Consider the following 27,757-nt stretch of genomic DNA (forward strand, 5'->3'; position numbering starts at 1 on the left):
AAGAGGCCCTGGGCCGGGGACCCTGGCATCTACACCTGCCAGCCCACCAACCTTCAGGGCACGGGGACTGCCACCATCTGTATCCGTGTGACCAGAAGCCCTCACGTCTCCCCTGCTGCTTCCTAGCTCCCTCCCTAGCTGTAGGCATACTGGTGTGGAACAATGGGGCCAAACAGGGGTAGGTAACCATGTGAACCTTGGTGTTTTTGATGCCAAGGAGTTGTTACTCCCAAAAGAGTGCAAAAAGAACCTTTGCACTCACACCTTATACTCTGCCTGCACATCCCAGTTTCCACGCCTTCCATCAACCTCACAGCCTCCCTCCAAGCCCTGAGCTGTTCTGACTGCCAGCCTTCCCTCCAACATCAGCCCCCACTCCAAGGCTGGGCAGAGCTAGGGCCAGTGGGGTACCAGTACCCCAGGAGGGAGCCCAGAGCCACTGGCAAGTCACTCAGGCCCAGGACATATTGCCCAAAGGACCCTGGTTCCTCAGTGAGGAGTCCCCTCCTCTCTCAGGAAAACACAGGGGCCAAATAAGCACAATGCCATGGTTCCCACGGCTTGTCTCCCCAGGGTGAGGGTGTGACCACAGTTCATCTCCCTGCCTCCGCCATAGGCTACAGGAGGGAAGCCCTGCTCCCCACAACTTGCCCCTTCTCCAGCCTAGCGCTTCTCAATTAAAACGATGCTTTCTAAAGTGCATTCTGCAGCCTGAAGTGCTTAGGTTGGGGTGGGACGTTGGTCAAAGGAGTTTAGAAAATGCTGGATACTCTGCTTCCTTTTGGAAATTTGCAGTTCACATTAGCGCATTAAGGGTTCTGAGAAGTCCTGTACTTTGCAGATCTGTTTAACTTGACAGAATCTAGAGTTTCTCAGATTACTTGGCTATCAATTCTTTCTTGGTCATGCCTATTAATGTGCAATGAATGAGCATATCCCAGACAAACTTTGGGGAAAGATGCATGAAGTACATGTGTACTTCACTCCAGAGCTGTTCCCAAGGCTCCCAGATATATAACCTGTTTGCCCACAGCCAGAGAAGCAGCTCAGCGCTCCCTTAGCCCTACTAGGGGAGAAATGGAGAAAGAGAGTCACATCTGAATTCCAGAACAAGAAATGGCTGAAGACCAGGTCTGGGTTGATGGAGCTAACTTCAGTTCTACTGGACTGGCCTTTCTTACTTGCTGGTCTGGGGTCTGGGGCTGGAGCCGGGGAATCTCAGGGAAGGCCCTCCAGCTCCTGTGATTCTCAGTTTGCTCTGCTGCTGAAGAGGGATGAGAACTGGCTTCAAGAATCTTAGGTAGCTGACACGAGGGAGTATATGTGAGAGCATTGAATTAAAATGCTCTGTGCAGGGGAGGGGTTCTCTCTACAGTGTCCAGCTGACCTGAAGCTTCCTGAGAAGAATATTAAATCCACAGACAGTCTGGGCTGCACAGGCCTGCCAAGGCTGGTTTCTCCAGCCACCCCTCTGCACTGATGGGGAAGCTGAGGGCCAGGATCTGGGGTCCTGGCACCTGGCATCAGGCGTGGTAGAGGGAGCAGGAGGAAGAGAGAAACCAGAAGTTGGGGAGCGGGCAGGTAGAGGAAGGTAAGTCACACATTTGATTTTTCCAGAGCCTGAGGAGAAAAACAAGCACAGCGAGCTAAGAGCGGGATGACAGCTGAGGTCCTGGTCCTGGCTTTGTGGGCTCCACTCCCCACCGTGGTTTTCTCATCTCTACAGGGATGAGGTTCTAGCTCTGGCAGCTAGGTATCTCCAGACCCACGAGGTGGCCCTGAGACAGAGAGACCTGGAGGGCTGAGGAAGTGAGCCTTGCCTGGTCAGGGAGGAGGCTATCTGGCTTATCCCCTGGGCTGACCAGACTCTGGGACCAGAAGCAGTGGCATACCCCAGGTCATGTCTAGCCCCTGCTTTGGCTGGTTCGGGCCCTGGCACCGCCAGCCCAATGGGCCTCCAGCAGCCCCCTTTCCAGCTGCCCACCTTTCCCTGTTAATTCCCAGGGTCTGGCCCACTTCCTCCCCTGTCCCCAGCCCCCTGTCTGTCCTTCAAACAAACCTAGACTAGGACATTGTAGAGACTCAAGTATCATTCGTTCAGTTCCCCTGCCTGTTTTAGAGGACAGGTAAACTGAGGCTAAGGGAGGGTCTGAGCAGAGGCGAGAACATCTGGGGAAAGCTACCAAGTCAGGACCAGGGGGCTTGTCTCTTTGTCAGATGACCTCAGCAGCACTGCCCCTGGAAAAAGGTCAGGACTTCCCTGATTTGAACAGAGAGAATAGGGAGGGACGGAAGGACTCCTTTTGCTTGTTCCCCGGGCCAACTCCAGGGAAGGCACATCTGGGGCCTTCCATCACCCCATGGGTGATCCTGCATGGCCCAGGCCCCCAGGCCTCTGGGCACACACCCTGGCTCCCACCTCACTCCTGCCCTCCGCCCTTCCTGGGACAAGATGAGAGGCTCCTGCTGTCTTCTTCAGTAAGTCCTCAAGAGGGAGCCGTGACCACAGGCGTCATGGAGGGCCCAGGCCCCGGGCCCTAGCTGGCGAGGAAGGAGACCTCCGTGGGGGTGACAGAGGCCAGGGGGAAGGCAGGGGAGGCGTCGGTCCCGAGAACCCGGTACAGCAGCTCCTCCTTCTCCTGCTGGAGCTGTTGCCGCAACTGGGACTCCTTCTCCAGGGCCTCGCGGGCGAGAAGCAGGTCCTCCGAGAGCTGTCTGTGGGTGCAGACAGAGGCCCGTGTTGCCAGTGGGGAACAGCCTGGCAGCGGCTGCATCAACCAGCCCATTCCTCTAGGGGGCCTTCCACAGAGGGGCCGCCTGCCCGCATCAGGACCCCCACCACCCTGTCGTCCCCCTGGACGCAAGAGGTCATTGGATCCCTTGACAGAGCAGAGTGGCCCTCACAGGTAGACAGCTCTGGGTTCGGATCTGCCCCACCACTTAGCTGTGTAACCCTGAACAAGTCCTTGACTCCTGCCAAGTTTCAGTTTCCTCATCTGTAAAATGGGAGTGATAACAGGTGGACGGGCTCTTAGAGTAATTATGAGGCTTAGGTGAGATACTATGTAAACAATTCAATGAATTATGTCTGACACATGATGGTGGCTCTCATTTACCAAGCATTTAGAATGGGTTCCTTCATTCATATATACTCATTCATTCATTCCTTAGGTCACCCCAGCTAGACATTTCCTGTCCCCTCTTCCTGTACTGGGCTCTGCAGTGGAGACGACTCAGCCAGGATGGGGACAGATATCAATCAGGACACTAAGACCGAGGTTCCTGGACAGAGCTGGTCTGCTGGGATTCTTGACTGTCAAGGAAAGAGGGAGCCACATTCCCCAGAAAGGCCTGGGCCTGCCTGTAGGTCCATTTCCCAGGTTCTCCAAGACCCTCCCAACCGGAGATGTTGACCAAATGGTGGCAAGGGGAGACGGGGGCAGGGGACAGCTACCTTGACATAACCATCTGGTTGCGGGCCCGGACATGGAGGTCCTCGTTCTCCTGCTGCAGGGTGGAGATTTTTTCCTCCAACATCAGATTTTTTTCTTTCTGTAACGAATCAGATGGCACTCAGAAAGCCACTGACCTCACATGGCACAACGGATGCCATCACCTCCCTCTTATCTGTGGTCACTGAAAACACTGACTCAGTCTGGACTCGATGTTACATTTTGTGAAGCAGTAAGATTACTTTAAAAAACACACCCAAGGAGTGAACACAGAGCTGCCAGTTTTTAATTTTGCCACATGAGACGTAGCAAAAAAATATAGCCCCTCCCATCTAAGATCTCCATCAGTGCATAAGGGAAAGGATATTTTTGGTTCTCCGAAGTCAGGATATAATCTATATAAATAAAATTACATGTGTCTGTTATGCTAGTGCACAAAAATGGTTCAACAAAATTCACAGGGAGCGTCTGAGATGGTCTGATTAGAATACAGTTTGTGTGGCACCCATAAATAGGGAGATTTCTTCTGGAGTAACATAATCTCCCTCTGGATGCTGCCCTAGGTTCCCCAGGCCTCCCTTCTCCTGGAGACAAAGCCATCAGTGTGCTCAATGCCCATCACTCCCCAGGCCTGTCCTTGATTCTGGCCTCCTTTCTGTCTGATGGTTCAGCCTTGCCTTCTTCCCCAGCCCCTGCCTGGCACGTAACACCTGCCAGCCTCTCCCAATTAGCCAGGGTACCCCTGGAGTCACCCAAGTTAGAGCAGCAGGAATAGCCCAGAAAAGCCCAGGGCCCATATGAGAAGGGGCCCGTGATTGACCCAGACTGGCCGCAGACCAGCCTCAGCTGTCTCCAGGGCCAGCATGGGTGGCCGGTCCACGCGGGTGTGGCCTATGCTGGAACCTCCTCAAAGGGCCTTCCCTCCACACCCTTTAGAAAGAAAATGCTCAGAAAGGCCAAGCCTGAGGCTGCGTCGCCCCCAGCTGCCAGGCACAGACCACTGTTTCCATGAGGATCAGCCGCTTGTCCAGCTCGTGAATACGCTCGTTCTTCATCTCGATGACAAAGTGTAAACTCTCCAGCTCCTGCTCCCAGAACTGGCTGGGGCTCCCATAATCCTAGACATGGGTGCAGAATCATCTCATCAGACCAGCAGTCAGGGAGAGAGGGGTACGGGCTACCTGCTACTCTCCCATTCTGCCTCCAAATCACTGTCTGCCTCTCCCCAGTCACCTCCTTTCCTTGGGGCTCACTGTAAATGCTTAACATGCTCCATCTCCTGCCAGCCTAATAACACCCTCAGCCGCAAGCCCCGTTCCCACCCTAGATGAGGAACTGTAGTTCAGAGTGGTTAAGTTGCTCGTGCTAAGTGCTAGGTTACCTCTTTGCACCTAGTTCCTTCCGAATCCAGAGCCCAAGCACGTCACGACCCCCCATGCTTCTCTCTCAGCCTTACTTTCCCCCTCAGTGACACGGGGACCCTCTTTCTTCCAGGCCCTTGTGAAAGTAAGAGTGTCAGGTCTAGCCCTGGCCTTGAAGAGGACCCGGATTTTCCCAGTGCCCAGACCGTGACCTCCCTGGAGATTCGAAAAGGAAAACTGCCAGGTTAACTGCCACCTGCCTGGATGTGCTTCTTATAGTCTCGGCTCAAAATGGACTCTTCTACCCTCTTCATCTTGGCCTGGAAGACCTCCAGCTGTGAGGACAGTCCATCGATGGTCTCCTGGAGAAGGGAGTTGGAGGGAGATGGCCAAAGGCTGGTTCATAAAGGCTGGAGGTGGACTTCTCATCCCAGAGAGGGCACGGTTTGGGTTCTTCCATGAATCTTCACCCTGCCCTACCCACCAATGCAGGCTTGATTTGCTTCAACCCCTGCCTGAAACATACCAGCCCCATCTCTGCTCATAAAGCCTTTAAGGACTCCCAGTGCGCTTGGGGACCATGTCCGGGTGTTCCAGGCTGCTGGTGCTAGCTCGACATGGAAAGCCCACCCAAGCTGGACTCTGCACTTCCTCAGTCTTCCCTCACTGTCCTCCCATTGCCAAGTATATTCTTGCTTCCTACATTCCCCTTCCAAGAGCTTCCGGCATCCTAACCTTGCCCAATACCTTCACGATAGAGCACACCTTTCATATGGCTCATGGGCCCCACCACCTGGCCTTTACCTCCTCACCAGCCTTGGTTCCTAGTTACTCATACTCATCATCCCAGGGGGATCTTGAACTTTTTTCAGTTCTACAGGTAATCACATTTCCCCCTCTTCTCTATGTCTTTAAGCACACTGGGGTTGGTTTTTTTTTCCTCCCTAGGGCACTCCTCTTACCCTTCTTCATCAGAAGAATTCCAACCCATCCTTCAGGTTCCAGCTAAGGTTTCATCCCTCTGAGAAGGCCTTGACCTGATAAATTGACTCAGATGCCTTCCTTCGTGCTTCCGAAGCTCCCTGTGTATCCACCTGCCAGCCCGGTCACACCATGGTACCTGGCCCATGAGGTCTCCAAGATCCTCCAAGCGCAGTTCTCAGAGAAATAGGCCAACCCTGATCTCATACCAAGTCCTCTGGAGCTAATAGCTCAGTCACCACATCGAGGGGCTGGATACACAGAAGACACTCACCTCTGTCCCTCACCCCTAAGTAGAGGCCAGGCGGCTTTCCCGAAGGTCCTCCCCTCCCCCGCAGAGATGGCCATGAGTTCCCTCTCACCTGCAGGGTAGCCTTGGCCTCCTGAAAGGAGTGGGTAAGGGCTTCCTTCTCCTGCTCATGCGAGGCCCGGAGGACTGTAGGGAAAGGAGACCTCCATGAGCTCAGACACCCAGGCACTTTACGCTAAAGCCTTCTGGCAGGCCCCATGAGGCCCGGAGAACCTGGGCGATCAGCTGGGGCCCACAGGGGCCGGGGGGCTGGGGATGGTCTTACTCATCCTTCATTTGCTGGGCGTGCAGCTGTGCCAGAAATATAGTAGAGATTTAATGAAAGCTCATGGAAATGGAGACAGATGATATCTTGGGAGGAACCGTGAGCCCTACCAGATTGCGGGACGCACCCACGCTGCACTGAGGCTGAGACCCAAAGACCCTGCGGCAAGCTTGCTCATCTGACTCGCTGGCCATGACAGTGCACAGGGCCGATGTTTTGCAATCTGGGTTACCCAAACCTGGAAACCATTAAATCATTATTTCTCAAACCAGGGCAGAGAACTGCAGTAAGTACATTTGCTCTGGAGCCAGGAAATGTACTTTGTTGTCATTCTGCTTCTTCCACAACCAAGGAACCTTGAGAGGATCACCTCAGATATTAAAATGTTCTACTGCAGGCACCTGGGTGGCTCAGTCATTAAGCGTCTGCCTTCTTTATTTTATTTCATTTCATTTCATTTTTTCAGTGTTCCAAGATTCATTGTTTATGCACCACATCCAGTGCTCCATGTAATACATGCCCTCTTTAATACCCACCACCAGGCTCACCCAACCTCCCACCCACCTCCCTTCCAAAACCCTCAGTTTGTTTCTCAGAGTCCACAGTCTCTCATGGTTCGTTCATCTCCCCCTCCAATTTCCCCCAACTCCCTTCTCTTCTCCTTCTCCCAGTGTCCTCCTTCTGCTCAGGTCCTGATCCCAGGGTCCTGGGATTGAGCCCCACATTGGGCTCCCTGCTTGGTGGAGAGCCTGCTTCTCCCTCTCCTGCTTCCCTTCCTTGTGTTCCCTCTCTCCCTGTCTTTCTCTGTCAAATAAATAAATAAAATCTTAAAAGAAAAAAAAAGTTCTACTGCGTCAACTGTGACATGAGTTGTTCTAAGGGATGACCCAAGGATGACATGAGGAAAGGACACACAAGGGCTCTCCAGACTGGGCAGTGCTGTGCAGATTTGCTATTATTCCCCCAAATCAGTGTCGTTATATTTCTTATCCCACCTACTCTACAGAGTCCCTTGTGGAAAATTCCAACTTTGTCTCAACCGAAAGAAGACAATGGGGAAGTGACCAATCAATGGGTGGGATGGGAAGTAGGACAGAGAGGACAGGAAAAAAAAAAGTGTCATATGACCAAAGGCCCGGGTAGTGGGCCTGTGTCTCAGTGGGCAGTGACAGAGAGAAAACAACGTCCAGTCACATAAATGTGATAGAGCTGTCCAAAACTCAAGAGATCAGCTGTATAAAAATGACAGGCTGAATTTTTTCCAATTGTGGGCCAAATCTGTTAATTTGCCGATCAAGATAATTTCTGATTCCAGGTAAGCTGGAGGATGTACGCTCCATACAGTTTGTCCTCCTCAATGTAGCTATAAAACCCAGGCAGAATGGATGGGATAGCTATTTGCAGACTCTGAACAGTAAATGGTGGCAGGGGGATGTGGCAAGAAGATCAGAATTTGAAGTAGCGTGAAACCAAGAGTTTTAAACAAGACTCAGAATCTCGTGTTTTCATATGTTTCAGGATATCATTTATAATCACTCAGCATGCAAATCCAAATGGCTCAGCATAAAAATCCAAAATGGCTCAGCATACAAAGAAGCAGGAGAATTTCAACTTGGCTGAGAAAGACATTCAGCAGATGCCAACACTGGGATGCTACAGATGTTGGAATTATTGACAGAGACTCTAAGACAGCTGATACAAAAATGTCTCGTGAAGTAAGGGTGAGCACTCTTGAAAAGAATGGAAAAATAGAAAGCCCTAGCAAATATATAGAAGCTATTAAAAAGAACCAAAAGGAAAGTTTAGAACTAAAAAATGTAATTAATTAAAAACAACAACAACAACTCACTGGGTGGGCTCAGTTGCAGAATTGAGATAACACGGATAAAGAGGCAGTGAACATGGCTGTGGATCAATAGAGATTATCCAGTCTAAACAACTGAGAGCAAAACAATTGGGAAAAATTGAACAAATCCTCAGGGACATATAAAACAATCCAAAAACGTCTAATATTTGTGTATCAAAGTCTCAGAAAGAGAAGAGAAAGAGTGTGGTACAGAAACTGTATTTGAAGAGAGAATGGTTGAATGCTTCCCAAATCTTGCAAAATATAAACCTACAGACTAGAGACACCCACTGAACCCCAAACAGGAGAAGCCCAGGGAAATCCACACCCAAACACATTTTTTTTTTAAAGATTTTACTTATTTATTTGTCAGAGAGAGTGAGAGAGCACAAGCAGGGAGAGAGGCAGGCAGAGGGAGAGGGAGAACAGGCTCTGCCCTGAGCAGGGAGCCCAATGCAGGACTCGATCCCAGAATCCTGGGATCATGATCTGAGCCAAAGGCAGATGCCTATCGACTGAGCCACCCAGACATCCCCAGACACGAAAACTAACAACAAAGAAAAAATATGGAACGGACCCAGACAAAAACAATGCATTACTTAGAGGAAACAACAGTTTGAATGGCCGTGAATTTCTTATTAGAAACCTTGGAGACTAGAGAGAGTAAGAACATAAATAGGGAATAAAAACTGCCAAAATAAAAGAACCGTAAATCTAGAATCCCATAGCCAGTGAAAATGTCCTCAGGAACGAAGGTGAAACTAAGACATTCTCAGAAGAAGAAACACTAAGATAATTTCTCATCTGCAGACCATCTAAAAGAACTGCTTAAGGAAATTCTTCAGATCGAAAGCAAATGATACCAAAGGCAACTTCCGAACTTCAAGAGTATAGGAAGAACAACAGAACCGGTGAATGCCTGGGTAATATATAAACTAGTCTTCTTCTTTTTCTCCCCTCGTACTCTTTAAAATATGATTAATGGTAAATCAATGTTATAAACAGTGTAACACTGTCTGATGGGGCAGTCAATGTATGTGGATGCCATACCTAAGACCAGTAAAACAAAAAGGAGAGAGGATAGGGATCTAGAGGATAGCAGGCTTTCTTTTCTTTCTTCTTCTTTTTTTTTTTTTTAAAGATTTTTATTTTTTTATTTGAGAGAGTGGGAGTGCACAAGAAGGGAGTGAGGGGGACAGGGAGAGGGAGAAGCAGACTCCCCACTGAGCAGGGAGCCTGATGTGGGGCTCGATCCCCAAACCCAGGATCATGACCTGAGCCAAAGGCAGATATCCAACCAACTGAGCCATCCAGGCTTCTTGATGGTAGGCTTTCTACATTCCCCTGGAAGCGGCAGAATGTGAATTCTAAGTAGACTCTTAACTATTTTGTAATTCTTAGAGCTGTCATGCACAAAAAAAGAACTATACAGAGAGATATAGTAAAAAAGACCAGAGACAAGTTAAAAATGTAATACTAAAAAATGTTCAAATACTCCAAAAGAAAGCAGGGACAGGAATGTAGAGCATAAAAATGACAGACCTACATCCAACCATAGCAGTATGAACACAAACTAAATGGTCTAAACATGCTAAAGAAAAGACAGAGATTGTCAGACTGGATCTTTAAAGAAAACACCCAGCGGGGCGCCTGGGTGGCTCAGTGGGTTAAAGCCTCTGCCTTCAGATGGGGTCATGATCCCGGGGTCCTGGGATCGAGCCCCACTTCGTGCTCTCTGCTCAGCGGTGAGTCTGCTTTTCCTTCTCTCTCTGCCTGTCTCTCTGCCTACTTGTGATCTCTCTGTCAAATAAATAAATAAATAAAAATAAAAATAATTAAAAAAACACCCAGCTATGTGCTACTTACAAGAAATCCATTTTACATAGATGTCACATGTAGATCACAAGTAAAAAGGTAGAACAAGCAACATGAATCAGAGGAAAGCAGTAGTGGCTGTATTCATTTCAGATGAAGTACACTTAAGAATAAGGAATAACAACAACAACAACAAAAAGAATGAGGAATAACATCAGGTTGAAGACATTGGCATTACATAATGATCAAGAGGTCAGTTCTCTAAGAAAACATGACAATCCTAAATGTTTGTATACCTAACAAAGGAACTTTGAGATCCATGAAGCAAAAACTAACAGAACTGAAAGGAGAAATAGACAAATACATGATTATAGTGAGGAATTTCAACACTCTTTAGCATTCAATGGAAAAAGGAGGCATAAAATCAGTAGAATATCGAAGAACTGAGCACTGTCCATATCCTGATTTAACCACTTTATAAACTACAACCTACAGTAGCAGAATACATTTTTCAAGTGCACATGAAATATTCACAAGATAGGTCATATCCTGAGTCATAAAACAAGCCTTAACAAATTATAAAAGGAGCAAAATACAAACTCTCTTCTCTGACCACAATGAAATCAAACTAGAAATCAGTCATAGAAAGAGAACTACCAATCTCCAGACACTTACAAGTGTTCAATGAGCCAAAGAGGAAGTCTCAAGGGAAACTAGAACATATTTTTAACTGAACAAAAGTGAAAATACAACACATCAATCTGTGGGATGCAGAAATACAGTGCTTAGGGAGAAATTCGTAGCACTAAATGCTTCTGTAAGAAAAGGAGAAAGGTCTCAAATCAGTAATATAAGCTCCTAGTGTAAGAAATCATAAAAAGAAGAGTTAACAATATAAAGGAGCCAGGAGAAGGAAAGAAACATAACAGGAATCAATGAGATTGAAAATGGGCAAATTGAGAAAAACATCAATAAAACCAAAAGCTGATTTTTTGGAAAGGATTAATAAATTTGGTAAGCCTTAAGCAAGACTGACAAAGAAAAAGAGAATACACAAATTACCAATATCAAGAAATTAAGAGGGAATATTACCACAGACATAGAAGATATTTAAAACAATAGTAAGAGATTATTATGAGCAATACTATGCATATAAATTTGACAACTTAGATGAAATGTACCAATTCCTGAAAAACCACAAACTGCCAAAACTCATGTAAGATAAAACACATCACCTGGGCATTCCTATAATTACTAAAGAATTCAAATTTGTACTTAAATACTTTCTGGAATAGAAATGTTTGAGAACAGATGGTTTCATTCACAAATTCTATTGAACATTTAAAAATGATACCATACAAGTTCTATACAATCTCTTCCAGAAATGAAAGATGAAGGGACAGTTCTCAACTCATTCCATGGGGCAAGAAAACCTTGAAACTAAAACCAGACAGATAGTATAGAACAACAGCCCTCATGAACACAAAATATTAACAAATCAAGTTCAGCAATACATAAAAAAGAATACATTAATGTGACTGAATAGGGTTTATGCCAGGAATACAAGGCTAGTTCAAAATTTGAAATTCAAATCAGTGTAATCCACGATATTAACCATCCAAAGAAGAAAAATCACACAATTATATGGGTCATAGATCTAAATGTAAAACTTAAAACCATACATATTTTGGAAGACAACATAGAAGATCTTTGTTGCCTGGGGTTAGAACTTCTAAGATATGATACCTCAAGCATAATGAATGAAAGAAAAAATAATAAATTTGGAATTTATCAACATTAAAAGCTTTGCTTTATAATATACATTGTAAAGGGAATGAGAAAAAAAAAACCCTCCAGCCTAGGGGAAAATATTTGCAAATACAAAGGACTTGCATCCAAAATACATAAAGATCTCTCAAAACTCAACATAAGAACAAGCAAGCTACAGAATGGGTAAGAGATCGGAATGGACATTGGACCATGGACAGATGATACCCAGACAGTGAGTAAGCACAAGAAGAAATGGTCAACATCCTTAGTCATTACTGAAATGCAAATCAAATCCATGATGAGATATCACCACACACCAGTTAGGACGGCTAAAACTTCAAAGAAAAATTGGCAAGTGTTGGGCAAGAAGTAAGAGTGGAAATCCTATATGGCTCACGGGAAGGCAGCATCATGGCCACTTAGGAAACCAGTTTCCCGTTTCCCATAAAGCTCAACATATACTTATTATATGGCCGCTCTATCCTACTCCTGCATTATTTGCCCAAGAGAAATGGAAATTTAGGAACACACAGAAATCTGTACATGAATGTTCAGAAGAGGATCTATTCACATTCACCTCGAAATGGAAACAACCAAAATGTCCTACAAGTGAATGAGTAAACAATGGAATACAACCCAGCAGTGGGGAAAAAATACTGAACTATTAATACATGTAACTTGGACGAATCTCAAAGACATCATGATGAGGGCTGCCTGGGTGGCTCAGTCAGTTAGTTAAGCATTTGACTTCGGTTCAGGTCATGATCCCAGGTCCTGGGAGGGTGCCCCATGTCTGGCTCCTTGCTGAGCGGGGAGTCTGCTTGTCCCTCTGCCCCTCTCCCATTCATGCTCCCTCTCTCTGTCTCTCTCAAATAAATAGATCGATAAAATCTTTGAAAAAAAAAAAAGATGCCATGAGGAGTGAAAGAAGCCACTATCAAAAATCAGGTATTACTTTGTTTATAAAACAACCTTGAAAGGACGAAACTACAGGGATGGGGAGCAAATCAGTGGGTGCCTGTGTGGTAATTCCACACAGAGAAATTGGAGTAGTGGTGGAATTGAGGACAGAAAGACAGCCTGAGGGGCACCTGGGTGGCTTAGTCAATTAAGCGTCTGACTCTTGGTTTCCGCTCAGGTGGTGATCTCGGGCTCCTGGCATGGAGGCTCCCGTCAGACTCTTTCATTCAGTGCGGAGTGGCTGGGTATTCTCTCTTCCTCTCCCTCTGCCCCTTCCCCTGCTTGTGTGCTTTCTCCCTCTTTCTAATAAAATAAAATAAAATAAAATAAAATAAAATAAAAATCTTTTTTAAAAAGGATAGCCTGAGAGAATTTGGGGGAGTTGGAACTGTTTTGTATCAGATTACGGTATGATTACGTGAATGTATACCTGTGTTAGAATTTAGGGAACTGTATACCAAAGACAGTCAATTTTACTGTATGATAATTTAAAAAATAAAAAAAAGAGAATATAAAAGACAACAAAGCATCGTCAAAGGTGAAAACCACCACTAGCTTCTCCCAGTTATCTATGTACTGTCCCTAAACACATAAAATCCTATATTTTCCTTCCCACTATGTTTTTATTTATTCATTTAACACACACCGATCTACCACCTAATATAAGCCAAGTGATTTAGAAATAATTATGTAGGAATTCTAACTGATGGGAAGAACTTAAGACAAGCAGTCCCTTCTCCTGTGGGGTTTTTCCATGAGGAAAATTTTCTTATCAATATATTTATAATGCTGAAAATAGTATGAAAGCAACGCATGGAGAACAGAGCTGTTTTCCTACAATAGCGTCCTGACAAGGGGAAGGTAGATTTTAGAGATATGGAAAGTGACCTGAGGTTCAAGGTAGCTTCTAGAGATACAGACACAGAGCTGAGGTTGAGTGACAGGTCCAACACTGCGCAGCACGTTAGAATTAAAACACAGCTCTTCAGATTCCCAGGGCTAGGGCTTCAGATCCATTCCAAAACATTTTGTGCTAATGTTGCAATATGTTTCAAGAATCCTAAAATTGTTCAGACCTCTGTTCTAGTTATTCCATTTCTGGGAATCTAAGGACATATCGTGAAATGTGGGCACATCTTTATGCAAAAGACTTTTAGTGCGGTGTTATTTACAGCAGTTAAAATCTGGAAGTCTAGACTCAAGATATAAGGAAAACCGTGTATGCAATGGCCTAACTTTATCAACATTTACAAGCAGCATAAATTATTTGGAAACATGTTGGAAACAATGTTAAATGAAAAGAACAGGATCTAAAATTTTACACATAAAATAATCCTAACTGGGGGGCCCTAGGTGGCTTCGTGAATTGATCATCTGACTTTTGGTTTCAGCTCAGGTCATGATCTCAGGGTCGTAAGATCGATCAAGCCCTAAGTCGGGCTCTGCATGGAGTCTCCTTGAGATTCTTCCTCCTCCTATTCCATCCCCCCTGCTCCTCCCCCTGCTTGTGCTCTCTCTCTCTCAAATCTATTTAAAAAAATAATCCTACCTATATTTTTAAAAGATAGTTCTCGAGAAAGACCATGCAAATACCAACGATGAAAGGAAACACTGGTATAACATTTCTAGGTCTGTTTCAATAACATTAAAAATGAGCCACCCAGGCCAACGGGGCGCCTGGGTGGCTCAGTGGGTTAAGCCTCTGCCTTTGGCTCAGGTCATGATCTCAGGGTCTTGGGATCGAGCTCCGCATCGGGCTCTCCACTCAGCGGGGAGCCTGCTTCCCCCTCTGTCTCTGCCTGCCTCTCTGCCTACTTGTGATCTCTCTGTCAAATAAATAAAATCTTAAAAAATAAATGTACCCAACCTTCTCCAAAGAAGACATACAGAGGGCCAAAAAGCATATGCAAATATGCTCAGTATAATTAGGCATTAGGGAAATACAAATCTAAACCAGCATGCGCTACCACTCCAGCTGCACTAGGATGGCAACAATAGCAACAATAACAACAAGGGAAAATGACAAGGACTGGCAACGATGTGGGGCAATTGGAACCCTTGGGCGTCGCTGAGTGGGGATGCAGAGCGGTACCACTGCTGTTGCAGACTGTTTGGCTGTCTCTCACAAAGCTGAGCACAAATTTGCTGAATGACCCCACAAACCTACCGCTGGGAATACACCCAGGGAACCAAAAGTGAGTGTCCAAGCAGGTGCTCGTCCTAGCGGCACTATTCACGGTTGCCAAAGGGTGGAGGCAGCCCAGGTGTTCATCAACTTTACAAAGTGTGTTTACGAAGTGTGGCAGCGTGTCCATGCCAATGAGAACAGAATATGACTCAGCCATAAAAAGGAATGGACTAGCTTTTAAAATGGGAGGGGAAAAAAAGAAATAGTGCAAATGTACAGTGCCACAGGGATATGCCCAGCAAACATTGTGCTGGGTGAAGAAGCTGGACACGGGGGGCCACAGATGGCATGATGTCATTTAGTGAGTGTCCCAAACAGACGAAACCATGGCCAGAGAGTGGACTGGTGGCTGCCAGGAGCTAGGAGGCTGGGGAGGGGCAGGGAGTGACTGCTTGGTGGGGACGGGACTCACTGTCAGGGTGATAAGCGTGTACTGGAACGGGATGGCGTGACGGTGGCAGGGCACTCTGGATGTATGAAATGTCACTAATGGTAACTGTCTCACGTGTATTTTACCAAAATAAAAAAAAATACATAAACTTTGTCACACCACTTCTACTAGAAGTTTATTCTAAAGATAACATCATGAATGTGGCCAGGATTTTACAAGACAGTGTTCACTGTGGAAGTATCATTGCTATTATAAACAATGGCAGAAGTTTGAAATCACCCAAATGCCTAACGAATGGGGCTCAGTTAAATGAACAAGGGCTGACACTGGAAGGCCGTGTAATTACTAAAACTTCTGCTATAGAAGTTTAATGACAAGATGTTAGTAGAAGTCAAAGTGAGAACAATTTATCTCCTTCCCTCCAAAGTCTGTGTGTGTATGTGTGTAGATGAATATCCCAGGTAAAACACACACACACACACACGCACGCACACATAGAATGAAAGGGATCTATATCAAAGTGGTAACAGGAATTACATACAATTTTAATTTTCTCAATAAGAAAGTAATAAGTACTAACAATTGTTCACTAAGTATCTTGTGAAATATTAGGTACTGTTCTAAATCTTATCTATCTGTGCATCAAATCATTTAATTCTCATAAAGACCCTATAAACGAAGTTAACCCAATTCTTCAAGGGTACACAGCCAGTGAGAGTAAGAGGAGAGGCGGGGATCCCAACCCAGGGACTGCACCTGGAGAGCCTGAGGTCCTCACCATGATGCTCTAAGATCATTTTGTTTAACCTATAGATTCTAAACTTTTATGATGGTCATATCACATTATAAAAGGGAAAAAAAGTATTTGAAAAAAATAACCTAACTATAAATTTTAAGACCTGTCATTGTTGTAGGAAAGGAATATAGATATTTAAAAATCCTATTTGTCTAGATTTTTCAAATTTCCTTTAAGGAATATGAATTGCTTTTAAAATGGAAAGGGGAAAAAAAAAATTTCTCCACTAAGGTTAGACAAAGCACGGTGTCAATTTTAAAGTCATGTCCAAAAGGACAAGTCCAAGGACCCTGAAGTCTCCAGCCCTGAAGCAGCCAACTCTTTGTGGACTAGAGGCATGAGGGGGCAGCCAGAGGCAGGGGGAGGGCTCAGCGGAGGGAGGGAGGGGCTAGAGACAGGAGGTGGGAGCCAGTGGGAGTCCCCTTGTGAACTCAGAAGGTGGGGACAAAAGAAGGGGCCCTCCACACCCTTGGTAGCGAAGAATCTCCATCCTTACCTTGCAGGGTCTCCTCATGCTGGCCTTCCAGGACTCTTCTCTGTTCATCTAGTTTCTCTCGAAGCTCTAGCTTCCTGTCCTCCTCCGCCTGGGGACAGGAGGTAGCCCCCAGCATGAGAGTGAGCAGGTTCAATGCAGCCCCCCTTACTCACACACCAGCCCCTGGAGCTTTGTAGAGGTTGGTGATTAGAGTCCCATCCCATCATCTGAGCGATGGAAATGACCTGAGCTCAGAGTGGGCACAAGACCATCAGGACACAGCAGGTGTCACTGACTCTGCCTTCTTTAGATCTTAGAAAGGGGCTCCCAGAGAACTGTCTAGGTGGGAGGGATGTAGGAGTCTTCTAATCTTGACGCCCACTCCAGGCAGGAAGTCTTTCTACCATGTTAGCGTTTCCCGATCTTGCACTGCATACAATGAATATAATGAATTATATGCAAACAATTACAAATATTTATTCAAAAGATAAAGAACCTCCTTCTTGATAAAGTCATAAGAGGTAGTTAGAACACCAAAATCCAAAGGTGGTCCTCATTCTGGCATAGAGCAAGGTTGGCTGAGCAAGAGGAAGAGAGAAGTGTTGTGTGTCACCTGGTCTCACCTGTTGTGTCCATTTCTTCCTGTCCTCTTCGTGTTGCAGGAGAATTCTGGTTATCTCCTTCTGGTACTCCTCAGCCTCCTCAGATGCGCAGAACTGGACGGCTGGGGCTACAGGTGAGGAAGCAAAAAATTCACACAGAGCTGGGGTGAGGCCGGGGTCTTCCCTATGGGAAGCCAGGGCGAAGGGGTGAGAACTCCAGGCTCCACCTCAAGAAGGGTGTCCGTTGGGAGCAACCTCCAGTGGCAGCCACTCACATCTCTCTGGCTTTGGAGACCCTCCTCAGTGTGGGGGCCAGTGGTCTCATTCTGCCCCCTATGATCCGCAGCAGAGCTGGTAACTCACAGGATGGACTCAGCCCATAACAATGCTGTTTGCTCGCACAAATATCTAAAGTAAAAAAAGGGGGGCACCTGGTTGGCTTAGTCAGTTAAGAGTCTGCCTTTGGCTCAGGTCATGATCCCAGGGCCCTGGGCTCCCTGCTCAGTGGGTAGTCTGCTCCTCCTCCTCCCTGGCCCCCCAACTTAGGCTTTCACTCTCTCTCTCTCTCAAATAAATAAATAAAATCTTTTAAAAAATGAAGTAAAAAAAAGTTGCCAAGACTTAATAACTGGGCAACTTTTACTTCATACACAGATTTCCAAGTTTTCTTGAAGAAGCCAAAGGCCTGGCAGTGTGTACCTTCATGCCAACCAGGGCCCAAAGCCGAGGCACAGCTGTCTCCTGCTTCATCCGGAATGGGGCTCTGCTGTTTGCCACAGACCTCGCCTGTCTCTCCTGAGGGGCCACTTCACCACCCGCTTTGCCTGCTGGGACCTGTGAGTGTCTGAATGTGGGACACCTGACCTTTAGCATCCCCCCCCACCAAAATGGAGGCAGAGGGGCTGCTGTGAGTGGGAAGCAGATGCCAACGGGCAGTCTAGCCCTTGCTTATGGAACCTCCAGAAACGGGCCCTGCCAATGCCACTCTGAGTCCAACAGGCTCTGGGTGTGCCCTAAGGCATGTCCCACCCTCTCTGAGCCTCAGTTACCCAATATGGGAAATCGGGATAATAATAACACCTAGCCACAGGACTATGGAGATGATCAAATCAGGAAATGATGGCGACAGAAATAACACCAGCAAGGTAAGGAATACTGAGAGCTTACCATGCCCAGGCACATGCCAGCCTTGTTCCAGGGGCCTCATGGGGAACACGCAGTCCTCACAACAACCCAGTGTGGTGGGGACTACGTTTATCCCCATTTCACAGAAGAGGAAACTGAGGGACAGAGAAGTTATGCAACTGGTGCAGGATCACACCGTTCATAGTCGGGGCCCGGGCTGGAACCTGCACAGTCTGATCCCATGGCAAGACCTCTTGACGGCCACCTCATCCTGCCTGCTGATGCACACAGAGCAGGAAGCATCATGCCAGGCATTTAGAAATTGCTCAATAAATGTGCTGCTTTGTTAACTGAATGCTCGCTGGAGAGTCATTATTGCTCCTGACAACCATTAGAGGGGGTGGCATCACGGATGTAGTTGGCATTGTCATTAATGGTCATATTATTTTTGCAGAGCACAAGAGACAGGGTTGGCAAAGAGCATGAGGAAAAAGCTGAGGAGTGGGGCTGCTAGCCAGGAAGCCAGCCCTGGCCTGCCTGTCAGGATGGGGGTTGGAGGGAGCGAGTCAGTGCCCTGGGTCCTGGGGGATAGCTGTAGTCAATTTCAGAGAACCCCAGACTCTCATAAACCACTGGGCTCAGGGTCCCAAATGTTGGTCCACAAGACCAGTATCTGGACCAGCCCCGGCCAAGGAGAGGCTTAGAACAAAGACAGACTGTCACCACCAGGACGGAGTCTTCAGCCCCACTCCCAGAGACTCTTGTTGAGCTGGTCTGCGGCAGGGCCCCAGAATGAGTATCTTTGAAGTTCCCCCAGGTCATTCTTGTGCACAGGCAGATTACAGAGACTCTGAATTCGGGTCCAGTTGCTTATCTGGTACTTAAACGTCATCTACAATGGCCCCGCCAGTCTCCAGTCTGTAACTGAACCCTTTCAGAGATGGAGAGCTCATTTCATTACTAGGTAGCTCTGGAGGTTTTAAATCAACAATCACACAAAACATCTTTTGAGATTGAACTGAATTCTGCCTGCCTGTTTCTGCCACCTTGAGGCCTTTGTACTGACCTCTGGGTCACACTGAACAAGGCTTATCTTTCTTCTCTCTGAGGGCACTGCAGACACTTGGGGAGACCTGTTATGTTTTACTGCAACATCTTCTTTCCAGGTAAAACATCCTTTGCTCCTTTAAGTCCTCCTTACAGTACTGGGTTCCAGATTCCTCACCAGCCTGATCTGTCTTCACTGTTCTCCCTCCAATTTTTCTGGATTCTCCTGAAAAGGTACTTTCCAGAAATAAACTCAGCACTCCAGGTGTGGTATCAATAGCCAGGAAGAGGCAAGTACAAGTCAGGAGTATCACCTCCTTGATTTTAGACATGATACTGCTATTAATGTAACCTACCTAAGATCTCATGAGATAATTAAATAGTTGTATCAGCTTTGTTGATTATAAAGTAGGAAACCTCATGGAGGGTAGGGAGGGCATTAATGGGGCTGGCTACTCACCTGTATCCCCATTGAGGGGACCTAGTTCCTGTGGCTCTGGTCTGGGTGGCTGATCTGGTTTTTGGCGCCTCTGAAAGAAATGAGACAACAATGAGGTGAAGGTAGAGGGTAGGAGGTCAGTGTAAGGATGGATGCTATAGTAGGATCCTTCCAAAGGCAAGACAGGACCAACATCCAGCTTCGCCAAACCTTGCCTTGGATCTAGTTACTTAGGCTGCCTCCCTCACTAGCCAAAGGCAGCACTCCCTCTGTGGAGAAGGGGTTCCCCGAGTAGGATTTCTCATCATCTCCAGGGAAACCCTCAGTGGGGAGTTTGCTGCTGGTTGACCTCTCCTTAGATTCTCGTGGTTTGTGCCATCATCCATGAGGCCCTCCACACCTCTTCTTTCTTCCAGCTCTTGGCCAGACCTTTTGCTATTACCCTCAACCCAATTACAGCTGAAACTTCCCAACCTCTAGTTCAGAGACAATTACACTTTCCTCTCAGGAACTATGGTTACCACGACTTCTTTCCAAGTTCCCTGTATTCGGGGCAAAGCATCAGAACTCCAAGCTGTGGGGTGGGGGGTGGGGAGCGCCCAGGTGGCCCAGTCGGTTAAGCATCCAACTCTTGGTTTAGGCTCAGGTCATGATCTCAGGGTCCTGGAATCGAGCCCGGTGAGTCACTCCATGCTCAGCTCAAGAGTCTGCTTGTCCCTCTCCCTCCCCTTCTGCTCTTCCCCCCTGCTTGTACTCTCCATCTCTCTCTCAAATGAGTAAATAAATTCTTGAGGAAGAAGAAGAAGGAGGAGGAGGAGGAGGAGGGGGAAGAAGAGGAGGAGGAGGAGAGGGAGGAGGAGAAGGAGGAGGGGGAGGAAGAGGAGAGGGAGGAGGGGGAGGAGGAGGAGAGGAAGAAGAAGAAGGAGGATGATGATGAGGAGGAGGAGGAGAAGAAAAAGAAGGAAGAGGAAGAGGAGGAGGGAGGAGGAGGGAGGAGGAGGGGGGAGAGGAGGAGGAGGGGGAGGAAGAGGAGGATAAGGAGAAGTCTAGGCCATGGTTCTACCATGCTTATTCTTTGTTAGAGGGATGTTTTGCCAACGATAAGGAGGTAGCGGTATCTCCCTTGACAGGTGGGGGGAAGACACCATACTCATGATGTACTAGGCACTATGATGTCTTACCCACACTATCTTCAAAATGATCCTGGGAAACAGGAATATCCGCAATTTACAGAAGAGGAGGCTGGGGCTAAGGGAGGTGAGGACTCAGTCAAGGTGGTTAGTGAATAACTGGCAGAGTCAAGGGCTTGAGCCATCTATGGGCTTTTTCACCAACCTGAGCCAGTACTAGTTGAATCTAATCAAAGTAGGAAACTATGCCAAAGGGCTAAATCCCAAAGCAGAGTCAGTGGCTCCAAGATTTTCAAGTTTCGTAAATAATATATATTTTTTAAGATTTTATTTATTTATTTGACAGAGATCACAAGTAGGCAGAGAGGCAGGCAGAGAGAGAGGAGGAAGCAGGCTCCTTGCTGAGCAGAGAGCCTGACTCGAGGCTCGATCCCAGGACCCTGAGATCATGACCTGAGCTGAAGGCAGAGGCTTTAACCCACTGAGCCACCCAGGCGCCCCGTAAATAATATTTTTTAATAGGAGAGTTGATATGGGTTGACCACCAAGGATTCTGAGAACATTATCTGCAAACTAACACCATCATTTCATAAAATAGAGAACCTTCTCTAACCTTCTAAAATACAGTAAGGAAAGCTCAAGACACCCTTCCAGGAAAGGGGAACGGACATCCTTACCCAATGTTATACACACACTTAAACCTTTAATTTTCTCATTTTACCCCAGATAGGCGGAAAGTCAGCCAAGGCATGACACTAGCCACTGGACCAGATTCTGGGATAAAAAATATAAATTAAGCCATTCTGTAACTTTTAAAGATGTTCTTGGATGTCTTTTTAAAATATATAACATCACTTTTTTTTTTCTTTTTAAAGATTTTATTCATTTATTTGAGAGAGCAGAGCAGAGGGAAGAGGCAGAGGAAGAAGGGACTCCTTGCCAAGCCGGGAGCCCAATGTGGGGCTCGATCCCAGGACCCTGGGACCATGACCTGACTGAAGGCAGACACTCAACCAACTGAGCCACCCAGACATTTCAAAATGTTCTTGAATGTTAACTAGACTTACTGTTATAATAATATAATATATGAGTATTATATACTCATAATATATGCATACACTGAATCATTGTTGTACACTTGAAACTAATATAATGTTTATATTGTCAACTATCCCTTTAAAAAAAAAAGATGCTCTTAAAAAAAATGAAAAAAAAATTCTAGATCCCATTTTAAGAAACACTTAAAAGGGGCACCTGGGTGGCTCAGTCTGTTGAGGATCCGACTCTTGCTTTCAGCTCAGGAGATGGATCAGGCTCCAGGCTGTTGGGATTCCACACTGGGTGTGGAGTCTCCTTAAGATTCTCTCCCTCCCTCTGCCCCCTTCCTCCCTCCCTCCCTCTCTAAAAAAAAAAAAAAAAAAAGAAAAAAAAAGAAAGAAAGGAAAAAATGAGAGATACTTAAAAAAAAAATAAGCCAGCCTGTGGAAAGGGTATGAAAATGTTCAATTAACTGTACTTTTTACTCTGGTCACAGATTTTTAAACATCAGTTATTGCAAACAATTATTAACAATTTCCTGAACTCAAGAATGATTGACCTGGTGCTAGAAAGCGTACTTCTGGTTAGGGAAGGAAGGTAAGTCAAGGGCAGGCTTCTACAACCTTCTGTTCCTGCCCCACAGTGCCTGGCACAGAGCATGGTGCAGCGGGAGCCCCTGGCAGTTGGAACAAGTCATGGTGCCTTCCCCCTGGCCCTCGGGGGCCGGCATCCCTGACAACTGAGGTCTCCTTCCACCCGGTGCAGGGTGAAGACCTGAAGCCTCAGCTCTCTCCGCCTACGAGAGAGGGGATGACTGGCCCAGGCCCAAGTCAGGGACATTGTCAAAGCAAGTCTGGGGAAGTGACAGGAGCCAGCCTTTGTACCCCGGGGTTTTGGAAGGAGGGAGATCAATAGTTGTCTCATCCCCCATTGCCACCACTGGTTACACTAACCTGGGGGTGTTTTCATGGGACTGAGGATTCCTGGATTCTAGTCCCAGCCCTTCTACAACCCTGGACAAATCTCTTCCCTCCTCTGGGTTCCTGCTCCCTCCTTTGCTAGGTATAGAGTCAAGAAGGTCTTAGTGGATCCCCGTGGTGGAGGTCAGCCTCTGACCTCTGCTCCTCTCTGTAGTACTCACATCCAAGTTTATTACAGGAAACCCAGGGAGGTAGGACATGGTGACACTGTGCCTAGTTGGCAAACTCAACATTAGAACCAGGTTTCAGCACAGTAGAGACAGGAGCAGTGTGGTTAAGAACCCTGGGATTCCAGGGGTGCCTGGATGGCTCAGCTGGTTAAGTGTCCAGCTCTTAGTTTCGGCTTAGGTCATGATCTTGGGGTTGTGGGATCAATCCCCAAGTCAGGCTCTGGGCTCAGCATGGAGTCTGCTTCTCTGCCTCTGCCCCTTCCTATCTCTAAAATAAATAAATAAATAAAAACTTTTAAAAAATAAAAACAAAAGAACTCTGGGATTCTAGAATCACCCACACCAGGATTCAAATCCTAAATGTAACACTGTGTGACTGCGTGGCCTCTCCTAGCCTGGGTTTCCTCAGGTGACCATTTTAAGGATTAGATGGGATAATGGCCCTAGAGTGTCTGGCATATTCTGAGAGCTCAAACATTGCCTGAGTTTATTACGCTCTGTCTGGAAAGCAGGGAGAGAACAAAGGCCCTGTAGTGCTTTGGTAGCTCTCCCTCAGACTGGCCTGAAGTAAGATCATCGAGCTCATGAAAAACTGTCTTCTGCCAGATCACCACCACAGAAAGATGAAAAACTCTCCCCCACTAACAGCTTCTGGACCACAGGCAGGCCAGGACTCTGCGCTCGAGTCCCCAGATCCTGACAAAATGATTCCCAGGATTACAGCTTCCAGGGACGTCCAAGACTTATCACCAGGATGCCTGGGTGGCTCAGTCAGTGAAGCGCCTGCCTTCAGCTCAGGTCATGATCCCAGGGTCCTGGGATCAAGTCCTGCCTTGGGCTCCTTGCTTGGTGAGGAGTCTGCTTCTCTGTCTCCATCTTCCTGCCTTTTCCCCTGCTTGTACTCACTCTCTTTCTACTTATATGACTTAAAAAAAAGACTCACCACCATCTGTCCTCAGGCGAACATCCTCTTCTTTCTCCCTATTTCTTTAATAAATATTTGCAAACATCTCCCTCCAATTATAGTAGTAGTAATAATAGATCTATTTATTAATTACTGGAACACTACATATACTTCCTTTTGTACTTTTTCAAATATATTATGAGCCTTTACGATACGGCATTAAGTGTTCTGTAGATACATTAATTTGAATGACTCAAATATTACATTTTTGTGAACGAGTTCAATCATTTAACAATCTGCATGAATACTTCATTTATTTCCATTTCTTAATTTCCAAATTATGCTTTCACTAGTCACTTGCTGATTTATATGATTTTTTTACCCATCCAAAACCACCGGCTTTACCCTCCGTAAAGGTTCTACCCATGAATGCACCCACTGTTGGCGCACGACAAGGACAGTTTCACGGCAGCCCTGCCAACAGGGACTAGTATTACTTCTTAAAAAAAACCTGGCAAATTTGCTAGACCCAAACCAAACAAGCCTGTTGCACTCCTGGCCCCAGTGGGCACATCCCTGTGTTCGAGGCCATCCCAAGGCATTCATCCCAGCATGACGCACCCTCCATGGTTCCTCAGGCTTCCAGACTGAGCACCTGTCACGATTCCTCTCTGTCTCTCCCCAGCACTGAGTTAGTCCCCAGCAGCTCTTTGCCTGGGTGCCTGCTCGGACACCCATGTGGGGATCTACCTGGCTCCCTATGTTTCTCCAACGAGGCCAAGGGCCTCCTTGAGGACAGGGACCATGTTTGAAACCCACTTTGGATTTGTCCCAGCATCCGATATGATGCTGAGAACACTATTTCTAGGAATGTGGTCTCTGGATCTCCTGTATTAGAACCTCCTGGAATGTTTGCTTAACACAGCCTCCGGCACCCAGGTCTAGACCCACAGGATCCAAGGGTGGTGGGTGTGGGGGGAGCTCTAATCGGCCAGTCTATTCAGGAAGCTCTGATGGTCACAGGAGCCTGAGAACACATAGCCCAGAGCTGAGCAGGATTGATAAGCACATGGAAAATCCGGAGGCTGGGGCTCGGGCAGCTCCCTCCTCAGAGGTCACTGAGCAGAGATCACCCTGTGGTGGGAGAGGACAGGAGCTTGGAGATGGACACAAGAATTTCCCCTTCCAAAAGCAGAGCAGGGAGGCCCAGGGCTGGGGTCAGGCATCTGGACTGAGCTCTGGAAGAGGGATAGCAGGGTCAGTGGGGTTTCCTGAGTCAACAGAAACTGGGAGAAGACAGCGAAAGGGGGGCAGCTGGCAGCACAGGACATAGGGAGAACCCAGGACTGGGGGAGACACCAGGAGACCTGGGTTCCAGCTTTCGTATGAGACTTTAGGCAAGTCCCTTGCCTGCACTGGACCTCAATTTCTCTATCTGCCACACATCAGGATCGGAACAGGTGTTCTGTTTGTTTTTCCGAATGCCAGGACAGCCCTTCCACTATGGAGGCCGGAAACAGCGCCCTTGTATCTTGGTAACACACACCCAGTTCTGGTCCAGCCCAGACCAGAGTCCTGCTTTGAGTCCAACCTGAAACGAACCTGGTCTGCAGCAGGATGTGGCTGCTAGATACGGGTGCAGAGTCTGGGCAGAGTGGGAGGGCGGTGGCCAGAGCTGTGGAGAAGCCAGAGGAGCTCACATCGGGTCCAGTGAGACCCCCAAGGATATACTTGCATCTCTAGCGGTAAATTGACAAACTGGAATGCATCCAAATGGAGCTGATGACATGTGGAAGGAGCCCCAAACCAGATTACAGGAGCTACTGTTAACAATCGTTGGTCAGCCTCAAGAACAGGAGAGAAAACCTGGCTGCTGCCTTCAAATCTCTGCCTTCAAATCTCGTGAGGCAGAAGTTGCTAGTGTGTGGTCCGCAGCCTCGGAGGGCAGGCTTGTGGTTAAGGACTAGAAGTTCCAAGAAGTTTCAGTTCAACATGAAGTAGAATTTCAGAACTATCCCAGACAGAGATAGGCTGCCTTACCCTAGAGTTGGGGGTTTGGTGGTGGTAGTGAGTTCTCCGTCACTGATAGCATGCAAGAAAGGCAAACTTCATTTTGCAGGTTGGATGGAGTGATCACAGAGAACCTTCAACTTCGACAGTCTATAATTCTATAAAGCATCTTTGATGTTCAGCAAGTTAAGCCCTCTGGTAAGAGTAAAGTTCAGGTGGTGTGTAAAAGCCACCAGCATGAACACGACCTCGGAGGGTTCTGTTAAATGTTCTCCAGGTTGTAGTTCACTTTGGGGTGAATTTCCAGAGTCCTGTACTAAAGCCTTTGGGGTAGACGCCTCAATTTCCCTCAAACTGTGAGGCGCACCAGGCAACAGTGAGTAAGGCAGAAGCCGCTCAGACAGAAGGTGCCCAGCTATACCCTATGTTGGGGCCCCTGCTAGGATGGAGTCAAGAGGAGCCCTGAGGATGGCCCAGGCTTTCCTGACCACACTTGGTCTCACCTCGCTGTAGGGACCATCACTCCATGCTTTCCAAGGGCCTTCAGGCTTTGTGTATTTCTGATTGAGTGGTATCAGTCAGAGTGGTCCTCACTATTTCTGCTTTGCTTAGAGAATTTAGTAATCAAAGGCCCCGTAAGCGTTACCTAGCTCTTGGGTGCCTGGGTGGCTCAGTTGGTTAAACATCTGCCTTTGGCTCAGGTCATGATCACAGGGTCCTGGGATCGAGCCCCACATTAGGCTCCCTGCTCCACAGGGAGTCTGCTTCTCCCTCTGCCCCTCCTCCTGGTCATTCTCTCAATCTCTCTCTCTCTCTCAATAATAAATAAAATTTTAAAAAAAAAGTTACTAGTTCCTTTCCTGTCCCCTGCTTTCCCTCAGCCACAGAGTTCTATCACACCCATTCTGGTTGAAGAATGCCTCCTGGGACCCAGAAGGCAGGGTTGGAAGGATCCCTGAAGACTGTTTATTCCAATCCCTGCTTCCTATTTCCACATGGAGAAACTGAGGCCCGGAGGTGGGCCTCAGATGGGTGGGTGTCAGAAGCCACAAAGCAGGGGAGCAGAGCCCTAATGAGAATCCACATTCAAGAGGGAGCCTGGAGGCCCTTCCATTTCCTTTATGCATACACCAGATTGATCCCCATAGCCAAAGCTGAGAGGACAGACCAGATCTGGGGCCTCAGGGGACTCAGGTCCCACCCCTGTGCTGTATCAGAGCTGCCTTTCCGGTGTCTAGACTCAGCATGGGTGGGGCCCACACCAGTAGTTTCAGAATCTTAACAACCCCCAGGCAGAGCCTATTGGCTGAATGGAGAGGCAGGAAGGAGGGGTGGGGTGGTGCGGAGGCCCAGAGGGCCCCCTCCAGAAGGGGGAGGAAAGGCAGGGCCTAAATGTTCAGGGCTGTTGAGAAATACGAGCATTCACACCCGAATCACAGAGGCGCTGTTGGAAGATCACCATAAAGACACAGGTCTCAGCTTCCCTATCTCTAAGATGGACGGGCAGAAGCATTTCGCCCAAGTAATGCCTGAATTTGATTTCATTTTCACCATGTTGGGGGCACTGAAGGTTTAGTTCACTTCATTCATGTTTCAGCATGTGGCATCAGCATTGCCCCCTGCCTGCCCCGGGACAGACCAGCGTGGCTAGGAGATCAGGGTGGCCTAACGGTTAGAGGGCCAGCCTGAACCACTGAGTTCC

The 27,757-nt window shown here is 47.2% G+C and overlaps 1 protein-coding gene across 2 annotated transcripts in view; it reads right to left on the minus strand.

Annotated features, from left to right (window-relative positions):
* Positions 1-1,544: 1,544 nt before the first annotated feature.
* Positions 1,545-27,757, minus strand: part of CCDC69 (coiled-coil domain containing 69) — a 34,979-nt gene continuing 8,766 nt past the window's right edge. The window contains exons 2-9 of one of the 2 annotated variants that reach the window (XM_032851595.1): positions 19,845-19,914; positions 17,234-17,340; positions 16,632-16,719; positions 6,157-6,230; positions 5,074-5,175; positions 4,451-4,570; positions 3,455-3,552; positions 1,545-2,715 (exon numbers count right to left, since the gene is read on the minus strand). In XM_032851595.1, coding sequence (XP_032707486.1) covers positions 2,538-2,715; positions 3,455-3,552; positions 4,451-4,570; positions 5,074-5,175; positions 6,157-6,230; positions 16,632-16,719; positions 17,234-17,340; positions 19,845-19,914 — 837 coding nt within the window. In that variant the 3' untranslated portion in view covers positions 1,545-2,537. The other variant, XM_032851596.1, reaches the window with a different exon arrangement.

Source organism: Lontra canadensis, unplaced genomic scaffold (genome assembly GCF_010015895.1).
Source record: "Lontra canadensis isolate GAN:19392208 unplaced genomic scaffold, GSC_riverotter_1.0 scaffold5, whole genome shotgun sequence".
In the NCBI taxonomy this organism is placed as follows: Eukaryota; Metazoa; Chordata; class Mammalia; order Carnivora; family Mustelidae; genus Lontra; species Lontra canadensis.